General features: G+C 45.1%; 1 protein-coding gene across 1 annotated transcript in view; it reads right to left on the bottom strand.

Annotated features, from left to right (window-relative positions):
- Positions 1-19,470, bottom strand: part of Nck2 (NCK adaptor protein 2) — a 128,426-nt gene that overhangs the window by 15,213 nt on the left and 93,743 nt on the right. Inside the window, exon 4 of the mRNA XM_021198027.2 lies at positions 637-1,358. Within this exon, the coding sequence (XP_021053686.1) occupies positions 637-1,358 (722 nt within the window). The remainder of the gene's footprint in view (positions 1-636; positions 1,359-19,470) is intronic.

Below are 19,470 nucleotides of genomic sequence, written 5' to 3'. Positions count from 1 at the left end.
GATGCGGAGGGCGTTGAACAAGCCATCACAGGAGTTTTCTACACAGGCGGGAACCAGGACGGAAAAGGAAGCCCTGCATCTCCAAACTGGAAAAGGGGAAGCCTTTCTACCAGGCCAAGACCACCCTTGAGAGCTGAAAATCACTTTTCTTATCTTCCCACAACCAGGAAAAGGAGTAGCAACAGAGACCTCAGTCTACCCAACCTAGATTTAGCTAAATTGGGAGCAGCTGACTCTATGTCAACATAGTATTTATCTAGTTTAGTACGTGCCCTCAAATACCATTTTGCTATTTCAAGTATAGTCAGTGAACATGCCATGGGAATGGTATACCAGTCATGGCACTTACACAATGTGGTTCTTTCTGAGGACGGTTCCAAGAACTCCAGTGGACACCTAGAACCATGGTAGATCAGAACCCTAGAAATGAGGTTTTTTGTTATGCCCATGGTTAAGCCTAACTTATAAGACTTGGTAAGACATTTAACAATGGAGAATCAGGCAAATGAACTATAACATTATTAAATATCCACAGCCCAGGGCTGGCCGGAATCCCTGAACTCACAGGTCAGGGAACCGCGCATTTAGCTTTCTTCTGGCAATGTGGCTCCAGCACAGGAGCAGCTGGGCACTTACCGAGGACTCGCTGTCCCTAATGAGGAAGTCGCCCTCGACGCCCCGCTCATTGAGCGCACACTCGGCCTGGTGCCGTGTCACGTTGCCATAGTACCACTCCCGACCAGCAAAGCGCCCGCTGGCTGAAGGCCCGGTGTAGCTGATCTGGGGGGTGTGCGCGGGGTGCAGTGCAGGCCCATCACTGAGGACAACCACGTAGTTTTTGGGGACCAGGCCCACTTGGCCTCGGGCATTTTTGCATTTCCACCATTCAGGGTCATTCTCGGGCTTCTCAATCACCTCCATGGTCTCCCCCTTCTCGAAACTAAGCTCCTCCTCAGTGACCGAGCTGAAGGGGTACAGTGTCTGCACCACGTGCAGCACCCGTGCACCCTGCCCGTTGCTCAGTGCAGTGCCCCGACGTAGGCTCAGGAAGCTGGGGGCCTCAGCTGCAGCTTCGTCCGCTTCCTCCAGCACATAGTTGGAGGGGAACCAGCCGATCTGCCCGTTGAAGCTGCCACGCCACCAGCCATCACTGCATTTCTCCATAACTGTGACACGGGAGCCCTTCACCAGGGACAGCTCATCCTCTCGTTCTGCTACGTAGGCGAACTTGACAAAGGCTGGGATGTTGAGGTCATAGATGCGGTCAGCACCGCTGCCATTGGCTGGGTACTCCGCATCAGTGCTTGGCGTTGGGGAAGCATCCCGAGCGCTTGGCTTCCTGCGCGTCTTTCCGAGGCCTGTGAAGACATGGCAAAGGGTTCAGCTGGCACTGGACACATGTTGTAAACCATGCCCACTCCTACACTATCAGGGTATGGAACTTTTTTAGCGGGGGCAGGGTGAGGTAGGACACACAAAGATTGATTACAAATGACAGTGACTAGCTGGAAAAGAAAATGGTCCAGCGGTGTGGCACAAAAAAGCTGATACTTACCAAAAGTGGTCTGTTCCATTTTAACCCATTAACAAGTGCCACTATGACACAAAAGGATTCACAAAAGTAAATCCTTCTGGAAGGATGGCCAGCTTTAGTGATCTCCCGGGTCTCAGGACTGAAAATAAGGCGTACAGAAAGGCACAGGGAAATAGGTGCCTGCACTATTGCCCTGGGTGAGAAGTTGGACAAAATGAATGTAAAGACCTGTGGCAATTCTGCAATGGGCCAGATCTAGGCCAGAAGAGCTTGTATCCTACCCTCATCCCCTAACCCCCTCCTGAATAGTTTGCCCCAAGGCCCTTTCTCTTTGCTCCTCTAATTTCACTGCCATAGTGCCTGGCTGCAAGCTGGCCCTTCTGGCTTCCTTCTCCATTTGCAACCCAGTTGCTCACACAACATTCAACTTTTTGTTTTTTCCTACAACAGACTGATGAATTAGTAAAAGATGTGCTAACATACTAAATCCAGGCAGAAGAACTTTGAAGAGTGTTTATTTTTTCTTTTTTCCATTATTATATTTATTTACACACATCTCGATCGGCCCCCACCTCTCCTCCCAGCCCTTCCACAGTCTCTTCCCCTCCCTTTCGTCTCTGAGAAGGGGGAGCTCCCCACCCTGCCCTGTACTAGCCCATCCTGACACCTCAAGTCACTGCAGGACTAGGCCCGTCCTCTCCCATTGAGGCCAAACAAGGCAGCCCCGTTAGGGGAATGGGACCCACAAGCAGGTAACAGACTCAGAGACAGTTCCCGCTCCAGTTGTTGGGAGACCCAAATGAAGACCAAGTGGCACATCTGCTACTTATGTGGGGGGTGGGGGGGGTGAGGGGACTAGGTCCTGGGCTACAGGAGGTGGCCAATTCAAGCTCCATATGCCCCACTGCTAGGTCTCTCGGCTACAGTCATGTTCAAAGGCTCCCCGGAGTCTCCCTAACCCCAGGTCTCTGATTAGATGGCTCAGCTGGTTAAAGCTAGGCTCACAACCAAAAATATAAGACTTTGATGATTGTGTGTGATGGAAAATCTGTATGATTTTTCTCCTAGAATTTGACACATTTTATCAAAAGATTTTCTTAAGAGGCAAGCCTTCACATCCATTTCTCAAGGACCCAAGCCATATTTACTGGCCATAAACAGCAAGCTCATATAAACATGGCAGGCCAAAAATCCTATTAACCAGAGGGTCTGCTCACTCCATCTATACCACATAGTACTTTCCAGTGCTGTCTCCAGGATGTTTGTAACTAGGGTTCCAACAACCAACTCCTGGTGCAGGCACCAACAGTGGGATCCTTTCTGTTGGCTTCAGTGAATCCCACCCAGAACAAACATGCCTAGTATGTGCCATCTTGTACCAGTCCAGACACAGTGCACACTGGAGAATCGGTTCCAATCTGCGTGAGAGTTCAACAACATATTCCTCTTTCCAAATCTCGTGTTTATCATAAAATCATCCCTTACAAAACTGACCTGGGGTGTGAAATTTCCAGTCGTGTGTGCGGCCACAGCAGCTTGCTTTGCATAAGTCATATGAATGAGGATATCTAGAATTAGCCCATTAGAAACTTTCCAAATGCTAGCAAACTATGTGCTGGGGCAGGTAAAGTATCATACTGTGCAAAATAATGGGTATTTACAGATTGTTCAATTATGTTTAAACTGCAACACTTTGGCATAAACAAACAAACAAACAAACAAAACAAAGAAGGAACAGAAAATCCTACTAAAAAATCCCCAGAGAGACGGCTCAGCAGTAAAGAGCACTGACTGCTCTTTTAGAGGTCCTGAGTTCAATTCCCAGCAACCACATGGTGGCTCATAACCATCTCTAATGGGCTCCGATGCTCTCTTCTGGTATGTCTGAAGATAGCTACAGTGTGTGTGTGTGTATATATATATATATATATATATATATATATATATATATATATATAAACAAAACACTTGCAAGATGCTGTTTTCTAGGTCCCATGAGCAAGATTTTAACACCTACACTCAAGATCTATAGTCAGAGAAAAGCTTCAATCTTCTGAAATCCATTACCATAAGATTATGGTATTGGGCCTAGGGTAGCAAACATTTATGCACTATGTGTTTACTTCTTCCAACAGAAAAATACAGTAGTGCATTTACACTTAAGAAACCTGAGAGACCCAGCAGAAGAGTAATCTGACACTACACAATACCACAGACATAAATTAATCTCTTGAAATTCTGCAAGCCTGAAGTTTAAAGTCACAGAGCCAGCAGACTAGGTGAGGTCCCACCTCCTGTTTTGCATGCCTATGTCCCCACTAGGCAGGAAGGGGGAAACAGGTTTCCCTAACCCTTCATTTTGAGGCCTCTCAAAGGCCTTATACCTCCAAAGACAGGGGTAGATGGGGTGAGGTTTCAATACAACAACTGAGGCAGACCACAAAGGCTCATGGCCAACTCCTGTTATAGGCAGTAAGCCCTGAGTCCTGTTGTGTTCTGGCAAAGAGACTGGAGGCATGTACCTATGTGCCTGGTATTTCCCCCCACAGTACCCGAGCAGCTACAATGCTGTTTCCTCTCCACAGAGCCCTAAGTAAAAGAGCAACCAACACGATGCAGTTGACACAGGTTTCAGAACCTCAGAGGATCTGACGGGACCAGCTGAGTTGTCCCACACCAGGCAGCTACCCTCCCCAAGCACAAAGCTGCCCAAGGAGGGTAGGGTTTGCCAGCTGTAGAAGGTGACCAAGCCGCTAATGAAGCCACATCTGTAGAGACTTGAGAAAAGACTGGCCACAAGTTGTACTGTGGTAACATCCACTCCGTGGGATGGTACTTTTTGTTCTGTGAACAGATAGCAGGCACTGACTGTAACAGCTAACAGCTGAGCTGGATTTACAGGCGCACTGTGCTTTTCCATTTTCATGACGATTTTTTTGGCACCAGGTGTTAGCTCTCTGGTCCTGAGCTACATTTTTATTGATGATAACAGGCACATTTTAACTTTCCTGAATAAAATTAAATAAAGACTGAGTTCTAATAAAAGTTTGAACATGTCATACATTATTAATGTTCATCATTTTAAAGTCAAAAATCTTTTATGCACCCCTCTTCCCCAAAGATGAAGGGCTGTTATAACAAACACCTCTGAGACATGCTCTGTCATCTTCCAGCTGGAGCCCTGCGATTTAAGAGAAAACGTCAAACAAATTTGATAGTTCTGAAATATATTCAAGCTAACTCATTCAGACGGAGTGTGCTTGAATTTTGGGAACTCTGGAGCAAATCAATTTTGCCACTAATCATATCTGTAACATAAGTGATATTTAACCCAAAAAAATTTCCTAACTTTAAGCTGTTGGATTACAGGATATTAATGTGTAGGGATTTCTGCCATTAGAGTTAATTATTATTAAGGTCAACTAAAAATTATGAAAGGCCCTTATTACTAAGAAATCTGACTAAGGAAGGTAGAAAGTGACCACAGATAATTCTCAGGGAGAGGAAGTATTTAATATTTGGCTTTTGAGTGATTTCACATCACTGTGTGCTGCCTTGATTTGCATCTAGTTTTGTGGTAATGCTGGTAAAAATCAACTCAGTTACTTCAGAATAAAGTTTAAAATAATTTAACAAAATTTAACAGAATATGTGAAAAGACAAACCCCAAATGTGCTATGGGTTCTGGTTAGTGTTTTGTCAACTCAATTCAAGTTAAAGTCATTCGGGGAGAACCTCAAGTGAAAACCATGTCCTTGGGCAGATAGGCCTGTGGGCAAGCCTGTGGGCCATTTTCTTGATTAATAAAATGGGTGGGCCCAGCTCAGTGGGGATGACGCCACTCCTGGGAAGAAAGTCAGTAAGCTGTGTTCCTCTACAGCAGTGGCTCTCAGCCTGTGGCTCATATCCCCTTTGGGGTTGAACAACCTTTTCATGGGGATTGTCTTAAGACCATCAAAAACCACAGGTATTTAAATTATGAATTATAAGTATGACAATAACTGTAAGGATATTTGGACAGGTTGACCATGTAAGATAGATAATGCTGCCTCCAAGTTTTAACCTGGTCAACAGTTCTTAACCCTTTCATATTCAAGGCTTTTCCACCTGGGTTATTAGGACTCATTCTACTTGCACTGCTGAGCCAGAGGGAATACATGTGGTATCCAAGCTCTCCAGGGACCCTGAGAGAAGGCCATAGGCAGCAGATGCCAGTAGCATTCGGCACTTAATGAAGGGTGGAGGTGAGCAAAATAATTCCCAAAGGGACAGGGTCCTCACAGCATGAGCCACACCCCCAGAATCCTACATACATTCTTGTGATATAAACTGACTTTAGTATTTTTTCTCTTTTTAAACCTTGGCTTCAGCTGATTTTGTCAAGTCAATTGAGAGTCCCGAGAAAATAAAACAGCCTTCCCTCATCTTCATTCCCTGCCCCCACCTTCTTTAAACTACCAAACCACTGGTGCCTATTTGTCAAAGTGCTGTCTGTGGACAAGAAATCAGAAAACAACACTTAAGAGTTGGGGCCTCCCGAGTTTGGGTGTTGGAGAGACAGGAGGTGGCAGGTGGTCCGTAAACCATGCTCATGGGCTCCATGAACCACTGAGGTGGTGCACATTGTTTTCTGAGCATTTAAGGTCTTAGGTTTCACCGCCCAGAGTTCTCATGAGCAATCTATGACAGATCATATCTACAGCCAGGAGGTTTTCCTCAACGAGCGGCCGATTTCTGCAAGTTCCCTGATTTGGTGGAGAGCAGTCAAACTGCATTGTACTGTGGCCACTATCTTAGAAAGTATCAAAGAAATCCCAATCATGACTCAGAGAGTAGGACAGGGAATTGAACACAAACCAATTTTAGACAAAGTCAAGTCGAAATCAAAATGACCCAGGCACAATTGTGGTCAGTTGCTTTGATCCTACAGATACCAACTACGCCAGTAACACTTTTCAGATGTTTACAGGGTAGTGGAAGTCAGCCATAGCAAAACCACCAAAGGTGGGAGGAAGACAAGGTATTGCCCAGTGTAGTGTCCCAATATGTATCTACTCACTACGCCATCAGTGTGAGTTTAAGAGAATGACATGTGGGGCAGAGTCATGTCTTCCAACAGCTGTTCAGCCCTGCATGATCTCCTGTACAACAGCTGGCTCTTAGGCTGCAGGAGATTTCGGGGACATTCTATCAGACTATAGCTGCTCTCAATAACCACCAAAGCACTGAGCTAGGGTCAGCTATGACTAAAAGGTAATTTTCTATAAACAGCACCTTTCTTCTGTCTTTTCGTGAAAGATTTCTGATTATTTGTTCTTCAGAGCTCAGCCTGAAGCCAAGCAGGAAGAACATCTCTCTGGCACTCAGGACATTACACACCAGTGCAGAAGAGTCATTCGTGAAGACTCGAAGGACAGATGCCAACAACAACTTTTGCCACTAATTAGATGATCTGTAACCTAAATTGAATTTAACCAAAATTTTTATGTATGCTAAAATGTTGTTTATACTATTATGACCAGAGGCTACTAATATGTGGGCATCTTTTCCATTAGAGTTAGGACCCATCATTAAAATCAACTAAAAATTCTGAGAAGCTTTTAATACTGGTGACAAGTACCATAAAAGGGAAGGTCCCTGTGAGTGTGTAGCTTTTAAGCCTGCAGGAAGCAGAGGGGTCCGCCAAGATAAGGACCAGGAGTGTCCTTGGCAGGAACTATAGGTTATCTGGAGTCCCGAGCAGATGGGCTTTGAGATGTTGCAAAATGTGGTTCAGCACAGAGAGCAGGAACAGGGGACACAAATCAAAGAGGGGAAGGGTGCGTGAGCAGGAGGCTCCAGAGGCCATTAAAAAACCACAGAGAGGGAGACTAGAAAGGGAGAGGCAGAGTTCTCTCAAAGGCTGGCAGAACAACACGGGGCAAAGCAAAAGGCTTGACAACTGGACAATCCCATCTCAGTGTTGTGCTGGTATGGTAGGGAATCCACTTTACCTGGCACCGGGGAACCATCAGTAGGAACTTAATGGAATTCTGAATTCTAAACTACTTTAGAGGCGAGGTACTGACAGTAACACTTTCCCTGCTCCTTCATGGATAACAAGCATCCCAAAGTCTCCAGTCACTATCATTTATGCTCTACAGAGGGGAGAGTATGTATCCTCGGACAGAATGTGTAAACCCAAGGAGACTGCGACTGGGGCAGGAAACTTAGGCAGAAACTTTTCCTCCACACTAACTCCAGCTTTGAAAAAAATGAAAATCAATGTCTTCTCCAATGTGGAGTTGATCCCCCAAATTCTACATGTATGTCCTGGGCATGTACACGGGCAATGACAGTGTCCAAGGAATAAGTACTATGTGGGCTTACCAGTACAATGTAAGCCTAAAAGTGAGGGCTTACCCCCCAAATCTGCTGAACTCCTAGACTTGTCACGAGCATTAGAACACAGCAATGAAGTATGCTGGGAGGAAGCCATATTGTATATACTTCTTCCTTGCAGGTTTTTAGGGATCCATCAAAAACATATACACTCTCAATTAGTGAACCCCACTGTTCTATCTCACATAGAATACATGAGCATTGCATACAATGTCAGCCCTTCCAAACCAGTGCTGGTGAGTGCTAAGAGCCTTGTCCTACAGCTCTTTTTCCTTCCCACCCTTTGAGAAAGCTCAAAATCTTACTGAGTGCCTGTGAGGGTGGGAAGGTGCAGCCGACAAGGGGTTGCACTAATTCCAGACTCAGTCCCTTTTTCTTCTGGGACTAATGGGGATTGTTTTTCTAGGCGTGTGTGCCTTATAAAGATTTACTCTACCGAGTAAAACTCCCAAGTTCAGAGCTGAATGCTAAGGACGGGAAGAAAGGGTGTATTTGTGAGCTGGGTGAGCGCTGTCAGTGCTTGTGTTCTCTGTGCCCAGGCAGTCCCTCCTCCACTGGGCATCTGCACCAAGAGCCAGCTCAGGGATAGATGTGTTAGGGCAAATGGCTCTCCCTACAGTCACACGGTTCCCTATGTACAGGGTTCTGAACTTGAATGTCTACTCCCAGCACATATGTCCTTTTCTTAGCAGGCTGATAAGTAATGTAACTAAACATTTAAGCTTGGGGGAAAAATGATTTAGAGAGATTTTTTAAAAATGCAAAAGTCAAACAGTAACACAGATGCCAATGAAAATACCTTAATTTCTCATTACAATTCTTGATGAAAATACATATTCAGTATCTCTCAACACATGTACCCAATCCAAGAGCATGAATATTTTGAGTATGTAAAATATGCATTAAAATGTGGCACAGATTACACATTCTCCATTATGACTGGAGGTGCCAAACCACCAGTAAAAGTTAAACACACACCTTAGCTATCTAAGATTGTACTCAGTTGACAAAAATTAAAAGTTATAAATTAAAATAAGTAAATGGTCATGGGGAAGACACAGACAAACGCCATTCCTGCAGGACTGTCCCAGTCACACTTGGGATTCAGTTCTCACGCTGCCTAGCTCTTGGTCTTGGGAATTCTACAGAACCTCTTTTGTCCTCCTTGTCATCATCTACGGCAGATATGCATGGTGAGGAGGGCAGGGCCAGGTGGGTTAAGCAGTTGGGTAAAGCCCTGGGTGTAGTGAGTGGCTGGCACACAGCAAGAACTCAGTGGCAGTTGCCTAGGGGCTGGCTGTAAACAAGGATTTTGATCAGTTAATGCTAGAGTTAGAGGTAAACCAATTGGAAAAAGACAGGGGCAGGACTTTCTCAACTGAGCTGCATGGATGTGTCTCCTACAACCACACTCAGGGGCAGATGTCACTTTCCTCCTGGCCTCGGGGTCAGATGTGGCTTAAGTATCAGTGTTCAGGAATAATAAGAGAGGCTGCTCAGACTACAGAACCAAAGGTTTTGGTGTTGGGAGGATAAAGGCTCCATTCCCGAGGCAAGGGTAGCTGGACAGACTTGCAATTCTGGGTGAAGCACATAGAGGTAATCTATGTCCAGTCCTCCAGAGCCCTGGGCTCCTGCCCCTAAACCTTCAGCCGCTGATGGTCTACAATCAACTCTGCAGAGCTGGAACACAGGGGCTTTTCTCCTGGCGTTGTCTAAGCTTCAACTTTCACAGCAAAGGAAACAAAAAGGCAAAAAATTGAGCAAATTTCCTGTAAATAGCCATTTACTCATGCAAAAGTCCTTGAAGAAACACCTTTGGTATGGCCTCAAAATTTGTAAAAACTGCCCTGCAAAGTGGATTCCAAAGCTGGGATTAATTCTTTAGCTCAGAGGGGGAGTTCTTTAGAAAGTTGCCACATGATAAGATGTAAGAAGCAATCAACATGTCAGTTATCCAGAAAGACAGTCCATCTTAGGATCCCCAGGGCCAAGTCCCTGGATCTGCCAAGGTCACCATGTCTGTTCCCATCCCTTATATAAGACAGCAGGGTATTTGCATAGAAGAGAACCTAAACACATCTCCTCCCAGATGGCGAAGACAAGGACTACCCATTATAATGCAAGTCCTATGTAAATGATGTACTATGTTGTATGGACTAAAGACAAGAACAGAGAACTATGCATACTCATAGAAACACAATAATATTCCTGATTACTTTCAACTTGCTCCTGTTTGGTAGAACCTTTAGTGTGGAACCTATAAACAGAGACAGGGACTCTGAATCTGACCTTCTGTCCTTCATGAAGACACAAGGGGCTACGACAGCCTGGTGGGCAGAGCAACCTGAATTTCATGCACTCTACTGTTGGCTCCACACCCGCTTCTCCAGGATTTCTTAGGTGCACCCCTCCCACATCTCACGGTCTCTCCTAGATTTTGTCCTATTAGTGAAAAAAAAAAATCTGTCTCTATTTCCTAATTATCCTCCCACTAATCTGGTATAAGCTGTTTTATATTTTTGGTTCTAAATACTTGGAAATGCATGAGATACAAAAACAAATATGAATTATGTGAATTATTCTGAGTGTCTGGCAGCACAACACTATAGAAGTTTCCATAGTATTCCAGCAGCAATCCATGTGGCAACCTGTTTCTACTGTGAACAATCTGGTGAGACAGAGTTGCAATGGATTCTAAATAACAATGCTTTACGTTTAACTCATATGTGCACAATGGTAGATAGTAATGACACCACAGGGCGGGTGAAGTCATGAGAGACTTCTAGAGAAGTCTGGACATCTGAGACAGAATTGAGATCCTGCTTCTTTAATATAATACAATATAAATTTTCCAGGAGTGTGTTGGGCTTTGTCCTGATCTTTAATGAAGTAGTTCCACAGAATGAATTGGCTAGGAAGCATGTTCTAAGGTAAGACGGCAAGCAGACTTCAGCCAGTACAGAAAAGCCCAGGACTTCTACAACAAACGAACCGCCACAAATTAGTATCTCCCTTAACAGGATGAAAACCTCAAGCATTCCAAAAGAACCAAGAAGTACAGGGACTGCCAGAAAACTGAAATGCCCTGGCAAATGTCAGACACCCTGCAGAGACAGTCCATGTGCTTTGCTCTCCATTGAGAGCATCAAGGAGCCATCCATGCAACTTAATTGAAATGTATACAAAGGGCAAATCGGAAACAGCATCGTGGGTGCAGCCAGGGAGCAACCAAGTCACCAATATGAGCAGTCCACAGGAATCAACTGGGCAGCTCACTCCTTTCTCATTGGGGTCCCCTAAGAGACTGAAGAATGGCAGAAAGTGCAGGCAGGCTTCACTGGGTTTGAATTTCAACCTCATGACTTACTGTGTGTTCTTCAGTACAACAGTAACTTCCAAGACTCAATATTTTTCTGGAAAATGAGATACTCACTCCTCTCTTATGGGTGAGGCAAAGATTAAATAAGTGAAGCCCTTGAGGAGCATTCTCTGAAAACCCAAGTGAGGTCAGCTGGGGACTTGGGTTTTCTGCTGTGTGAGCTTCTGCTGGGCTTCAGAGAGACTGCACAATGCCCAACTGTAGGAGTCCACACCTGTGTGTCATCTCCTGCATGCTAGTGTAAAGTTCTCTAGCCCCTTTCTGCCAGGGAGTGAAGCCGGGACAGCTTTTAACTAACAGGATGTGGTATTTTGTTACCCCTCCCTGGCGTTAAGTCTATTGGTGTTAACTATTCAGTCAGCTGCAATCAAAGATAGGGGGAGCAGCTGCCCCTTAAGCGCTCACAAAGCTCAGGAGTTCTGGGTTCAGCAGGCCAAAGCCACATCCAGAAAAGACAAAAGCATACACTGAAGAGGACTGGACACTGAAGGTCAGCCACCAAAAAAAAAAGAAAACAATGGAAAGGTTGGCTTGAGATTCTTACTATGCACCTCAGAAATATCAGGTCTCTGCTATAGTCACCAAAGAAAAATGATTTAAATGACTCTAAAACCCAAAATTCACAGAAACCAAGCAACTATGTTCCATGGCTTAGCCTCCAGACCTATGTATAACAGCAGACTCTGGGTAGAAGCACTAGTATACATGCGGAGGTCAGAGGAGGACGGTGGGCATCTTGCTCGACCATGTTCTGCCTTGTTCTCTTCAGACAGGGTCTCTCACTTAACCTGGAGCTGGGTTAGAGGCCAACGAGCTCCAGCTCCAGCCCACCCCACCCCCATCCCCATCCCACCAGTGTTAGGGGCACACATACATACAAACACACTTGACATTTTACAAAGGCTTGGGGAGTCAAGCTCAGGTTCTAAGGCAGGTATTCTGGTCAAGTAGGCCATTTCCCCCTTCTCTACTGTGAAATAGAGCCTCATGCAGCTCAAACTGGCTTCAAGCTCGGCTGTGTTTCCAAGATAGGCCTCGAACTTCTGATCTTCCTGCCAGGATTACTGGTATGTGTCATCATGTCCCAGCTAATAAATTTTCTTTTCCTTACAAAGGAACCAGTCTGAGGTACTTTACTCTAGCAGCAACAGAAATGTAAAACGTGAGCCCCATAAGTCTTGCAGGAGTGTCCCCACCTGTCACTTCCACCAAACACACCACTCTCCCTCTACTCAACTCATACGGGGGTCTCCTCTCCCGGCCATGCTTTTATTTCTTTACTCTTATTTTTATTTTTTCCTGTCTCTCCATTTCTCTTTGTCATTCTGCTGGTCTTTCAGGTTCAGAATCCCCGAGTTATCAATGACTGATGCTTCTGTGACTCACGCTGAGTCGCAAGGTCTGGAAAGCACCACTCGCTTCTCTATGCTCACTACTGAGCTCAGGGCTTGGAAAGTCGTGCATGGGTCACGTTGAGACCCTGTTTCCAGCCTCTACAAACAGACACGGTCCTCTGTAGTCCTAGCCTGAAGACTAGGGCCAGCATAGCTACCATCCATATAAACGTAATCTCCATCAGCAAAGTGGCAATCCTCTAAGCCTTCTGTCACCGGGCTGGACAGGCTGCACTGAACACCGAGGCCAGTGCCTGGTCTGACTCAGTCCACTCTTTGGTGTATTCGTCCTTCCATGCGTCTAGACCCCAGGCCCTGCTGTTATTCAGGTTCCCTATGGCCAGAATCTCAAGTGTACTAAAACTCCACCCCAAGACTTAACCCAGCCCAGAGGTATTCCTTTCTAATTTTTGTTGTTGTTGTAAAATTTCCTTTGCACGTGTGTGGAAGTAAGACACTGCCTTTCTCAATCACTCTCCACTATACTTAGTGCCAAGGCCTCTCACCAAACCCGCAATTCATCAATTCAGCGAGTTAAGCTGGCCAGCTTGCCCCAAGGGTTCCTTATCTCTATCTCCTTGGTGCTGGGATTACAAGTGGGCTCTTATGCCCATCTGCTGTTTTATTCAGGCACTAAGGATACCCATTCCGGTCTTCAAATTTGTGTGGCAAGTGCTTGGTATTTATTCTAAGACTCACTCGAGAGCAGCGGGTCTCAGCCTGTGGATCATGACCCCTCTGGAGATCAAACGACCCTTTCACAGGGGTCCCGTACCAGATATGCTGCATATCAGCTATTTACATTTCGAGTCATATCAGTAGAGAAATTACAGTTATGACGTAGCAATGAAAATAATTTCATAGTTGGGGGGGGGTCAGCACAACAGGGTTGCAGTTATTAGAGTCTCCCCCCCTTCTACTCAACAGATGGCTGCCAAGCTGCGCAATTCAGTCCTAATATCCATCAGACCAGGCAAAGACAATGCCATGGCTTAGATGAGGACAACCACCAATGAGGTGAGCCTCAAACAGCTGAGTTCAAACCCAGCACCTGAAGTATCATCTGACCAGGCACCCTGTCTGATGTGAACATATCCCATCACGTCATCCATACTGAAAGCATCCAGTTTACACTGCCATTCTTATTATAAACTGCTTTTTAGTTCCCCTCCCTCCTCCCCCCCCCTCTCGGTTTTGGTTTCACAAAGTCACTTGCAGGAGATACAGTGGCTTAGAAGGGATGCCCAACAGTCATCACACTCACACTTGACTTCCATGAGAGCCAGGCTGCTGAATTCACCTCCCAGGTTCTCCCAGACTCAGTTACAGCCATGCTCGGAGTCATGGGGGAATGTTTACAACCACAATAGCAGTTATTGTTCTGGTGCCTCAATGAGAACTTGAGAAGTCTCCTCACAACCATGGGAGCTGAGAGCTAGAAGCAGGAAGTCTACCACTGACACACGCTCACAGTTGTAATCCTGAGAGAGTGAGTGAAAGAGAGAGAGAACTAAAAACCAGACTGTTCTCGTCCTAGAGAGGTTGACTACAGGAAGTTCCAAATCAAGCAGGGCATCCTTTTGGTGAGGAATCAGAAGAATGTACAGGCACCCGCAGTTTTCACTCACAGTGGTACATACTCATAATATTGTCTGGTCTCTCAAAGGTCAATTCTAAACTGAAGTCACTACACTGCTGCAAATGTTCCCACAGAGCTGGGGGTTCATGGCATTGCATCCTCTTGACCGTGAGATGCCTTTAGCCCAGGGAGGTCTCTAAAGAACACCCAGCAAGCGACAGGAACCCTGTTTCCAAGGACCCACTGCAGACAAAGCTGCTGAGGCCATATTCCATCACTCCAGTACTACAAACAAGGGTCTCCATCAAACTGGGGATATTTACAGTTATTCATTATTATCACCTAACCTGGGACCTCATTCAATTTGTGATTAATTAGGCCCTAGTTGAGAAATTTCTGTTTCTAAACTGTTCTCCAGCATTCCATAAATGATGACTTGGAGACAGTTTCCAATCTATTGCACAGAGGGGCTTGCCAATCAATCCAGATGGTCAAGTCTACGTAGGCGAAACACGACAGAGTGGAAGTATACCCTGCTTCTCCTATATGGTGTTCTCAGGGAGAACACAGGGTCATTCTCAGGGCAGGAGTAGTGTTACCTTTCTGCCTCCAACTGACTACACACATTTTGCCTAACAACCTATGTCTTTCAATGTTAAGTCAAAAAAGCATATTAGCATGCCCACTGGCTCAAGAGCCCCTTCCTGCTTTATGAAGATGGCAGAATTCTGGCATCTTTACTGTTGACAGGAAAAATGTATGTGGGGTAAGCTGATTTGGCAAGGGTAGAGTGCGGTGAGATTTGCAAGCTGTTCCATGTTCATTCATCAGATAAGTGTTGCAGGCAGCCAGTGGCCCTGGCACTCTGTGACAGACACCTGGCTCCTACCCACTTCTATGTATTACCAGTTCACTGACAAAACTTAAAATGACTAAAGGACTTGTAAGTATCCTTTGTGGGAAACAGTTATGCTTGAAGACCAGCAAAATCTGATGGCACCAACAGGAAAGAAACTGCCTGGCCCTGTGATCTGGCCTATAGTTCTCACAGGGACCATTCCACCCAAAAGAGAGGAGTGAGAATCAGTACACAAACTAGTTTACTTTTCTCCAAACACACGAAGTCTGCATACGGTGCCCTGAAGGACTGTATAGTCCTAATGCTAAAAACGTGAGATGCCACATGTGGCTAACGTTCATAATCTCAGCACTTAGAAAGCTGAGTAAGGAGGACTGCTGGGCTGCTGAGAATCCAAGGTCATTTGGGATACATGGTAAGGCCAAGACCAGACCAGCTTACAAGGCAAGTCCTTTCTGTCTTGGTGGGGTTAGTTACAAGAATGTCAAGTGTTAAACTAACATTTAACTTTTACATAAAGAAATTCATTTACTAGTTCCCTCAAACTTTAAAACCAAACCTGACAGAGGTATGAAAGTCACTGATAAGTATAATTTCTCTCCACAAGAGAGGCACTGTATCCTTAATATTTCCTAAGAACTCAATGTAAAACTTACTTTAATATGCACACAGCTCTGGTCCTTATGTGCCAGAGAACTCCCATACCAGGCAGGATCCCCTGACAGAGAAGCATCCTAGGACCGGAGGGCTCCCAGGAGGGAACTTGGTGAAAGCAAAGAAAACATGTTCCACCCTGGTCTGGATCAGGGTGTGTCTGTCTCTTGACCTCTGCCTTTCTATACACACACACACACACATACACTCTGCCTTTCTACACACACATACACACACACACACACACACACACACACACTTTGCCTTTCTACACACACACACACACACACACACACACTGCCTTTCTATATACACACACGCGCACATACTCTGCCTTTCTATACACACACACACTCTGCCTTTCTACACACACACACACACACACACATACACACACACTCTGCCTTTCTACACACAAACACATACACCCACTCACTCTGCCTTTCTACACACACACACACACACACACAGCCTTTCTACACACACACACACTCTCTGCCTTTCTACACACACACACACACACACACACTCTACCTTTCTACACACACACACATACACACTCACTCACTCTGCCTTTCTATACACACACACACACTCTGCCTTTCTACACACACACACACACACACACACACACACACACACACCTCACTCTCATCAGTTCAGAGGCCACACTGCTTCTGTTTAACTTGTCTACTGTTCATAGTCACTTAGGCAAGGTTCAACTCCTTTGGGGCTGCAGTGGGTCCTAGCTAGAATCAGAATGGTAACAAAAATTGTGTTTGAGGCACTTGCAAAGAAATCTTTGAAAGTTATCTGTCAGGGGGAAGTGTCTCCATCTCAAAATGTTTTAGCATAAGGCTAATATGTAGCCTACTCAGTTATACAGGTCGAGTTGTAATGTCAAGGCCAGAAGTAGCCTGGGCTGACTCGTGGCTGAGCTCAGAGAGATGTCCGAACACTGCCTGCAGAACCAGCTCTTGACAATCCCCATTCTGCGTGGGAATTTTCTCTTGACTGTTCACGATCAGGATCAAAGCATGAAAGGAGATCCAGTGGATAAATGTTTTGCCCTCAAGAAAGAAAATGTAAGATAAGATTGTTTTACTCAACTACAAATTATTAAAAGAAAAGAATGTTAATACTTTGAAGAGATGTTTTTGTCAAATATTCTGTTGCCTTCAAGCAGCTCTAAGAAAACACCGTGTGACAAGACATAAGTTTCCGACGGAGTTCAGCAGAGGCAAGGCACACTGTGCCACTGTCTCCTCCCCTCACAGATAGAATCTCTCATTCACAGCACTGTGGCTCTGTTGGTGACGCCCGTGCAATTTACTTCAAACTGGGAATGAACTATGGGAGTTCTTCCATGGTCCTCAGATTCAGGTGGATTCCCACAGCCGTATAAAGTCCACATGAAGGACATCACTCAGCTACTAGAATGGGTAGGCAGGTAAGTCAATATTACTTTGATACTTCCACACAGAAGAGACGCTTTCCAGTCTAAAACTCATAACTCTGAGTACACACCACAGTCTGTAGCTAAACAGGAAGCCATAAACAGTTGTAGGGGTAAGATGTTTATATGTGCTATGTCAAGAAGTGTCTCAGTTCTACCTTGCTTGCCTAGGGCACTTTCTGATTGGTTAAATGACAATGCCTATGGCCTATATAGCAAAAGGCAGACTAGAAGGTAGGACACTGACTGAAAAGGAACTCTGGGGAGAGTCAGGCACCAAGTATGAAACGGAGCAGGAAACGGAGAGGAGAGACCGGCAGCAGGGCAGACATGGAATAGAATAAATGGGTTAAGATATTTTTGTTAAAAAATAAGTCTCCCTGGCGTTATTCAGACCAAGGAGAGGCACAGAAAAGCCCAAATGGTTACATTTAGTCTCTGGGGTTTATATTAAAAGGGATATCTGGGAGTCAGGAGGAATTACAGAAAGAACTCTCAACTTTCTGTGGCCTACAAACTGGGGGAAAGACAGGCTGTAGATAAAGAAGCTATTGCACATAGAGATTGTGGTAAAGATGCCTCCCCTTCTTCTAGGTACTGCCTCAACAGGAAGCCTCTACTCAAGATAACCAGATCTCTCTTTGTCCAATGGCAAAGGTGATCACAACGGGTAATGAAAACAAATGAACAGACAGTACAACAAAGTACTAAAAATGGAAAGCAAGACAGTGAAGTGGCTTAATGGATAAGGATGCTTGCCATCAAATCTGAAGACCTGATGAGTTCAATCCCTGGGACTTACACGGTAGAAAGAAAGAACAGATGCCCGTGGGTTGTCTTCTGGTCCACACATACATGTTGTGGCACATGTACACCCCGTTCTGTATGTGCACGCACACATAAAATGTAGAAAAAAATTAATCAGGCTACTTCTCCCTGAATCCCAAGGCCCCTTGGCTATGAAAATCAACTCCTATTAATAAATATGGATATCAGAAACATAGCTTATCTGTATTTTTGCAATCTTTCCTGCTTAATGCAAACGTTTCCTAAGAACTATGTGTTGAAACTGAGACAGAAGTTCACAGAAGAGCTGTCACTCACTTAAGAGATTTGTTCTGCTTGGCATAGCCCTGGAGGGCAGAGTCGGAGCCAAGGGGAGGAAGTTGGAGAAATGTAAAATTTCAATTCTATTTAAGGAAGCACTTTCTAACAATCTGTATTCTCCAAAAATGGAATTGGCCCTTTCTAGCAGTCTAAGCGTTCCAGCAGGGCTAGATGGCGGTCTGTCAGCGACAGGGGAGCCGGCCCAGCACCAGGGTGAAGATGCGCTGGTTTGCTCTGTAACTAGGGTTGTAAAACAAGACGAACTGATCACACTCAGGGAAACCTGAATACGCTGGGCAAGGATAAGCTCCAACAAGAGGCCTTATCTTTCCTTCTAAGAAAGTCAACCGCAGCCCCTTGAGGAGCTCTCCATGACCTTGGGGGCTTGCTTATTCTACCTCCAAGTCCTGTGCATTTTGTGGTTTACAGAGTTCTGAAAAAAAATTTTTTTAAGGCAGAATATATCAGCGATGCTCAACATTACTACAGAGGGTGTGTTAAGAGGAGGTTAGAAAGTCAGTTAAATACTCTCAGAACAACACTGAAGCGCCAACCCATTCAACAGCTTCTGTGTTCATCATACTTAACTAAGAGTCCTAAGAACAGGACAGCAGCATTTCTTTCCAGTGACTGTCTCAAGCAAGGAAAAATAAAATACACAGGGAGAGAGCCTTCAGTGGAAAAAGACTTAGAATGCTAATAACAAATGGAATTTTTCCAGCAGTCTCAGAGTCTACATTAGCCACAGACATTCTGAGAAAAATCCAACCATAGCACAAAATACCTCCCAATGACTGAAGGCTCCACCCACTGAAGAGTGTGCACTGATCTTTATGGAGTCTACAAGGAAGAAGATGGGTACTGTGCAACACCTACCACATTCAGTGTGATTTTGTTTTCAATTTTCCAATATTTCCTAAACCCTGCCCCCTCCAATGAAACTAATCCTCTTCCAGAGACACACAGAGAAAGCCTACAGACACTGAGCCCAGGCGGGGGTACTGGCTCACTTCCATGACAAACCTCAAGTGGCAAGCTGGCATTGTTGCCTATAAACAACTTTATACTTACCTGAGGAGGCAACAATTGTAAACTGTCAGCTCAGTTCAGTTGTCCTTCCACAC

Source organism: Mus pahari, chromosome 5, assembly GCF_900095145.1.
Source record: "Mus pahari chromosome 5, PAHARI_EIJ_v1.1, whole genome shotgun sequence".
Taxonomy (NCBI): Eukaryota; Metazoa; Chordata; class Mammalia; order Rodentia; family Muridae; genus Mus; species Mus pahari.
Note: the sequence above shows the minus strand (reverse complement) of the source record. Positions and strands in the feature narration are given on the sequence as shown.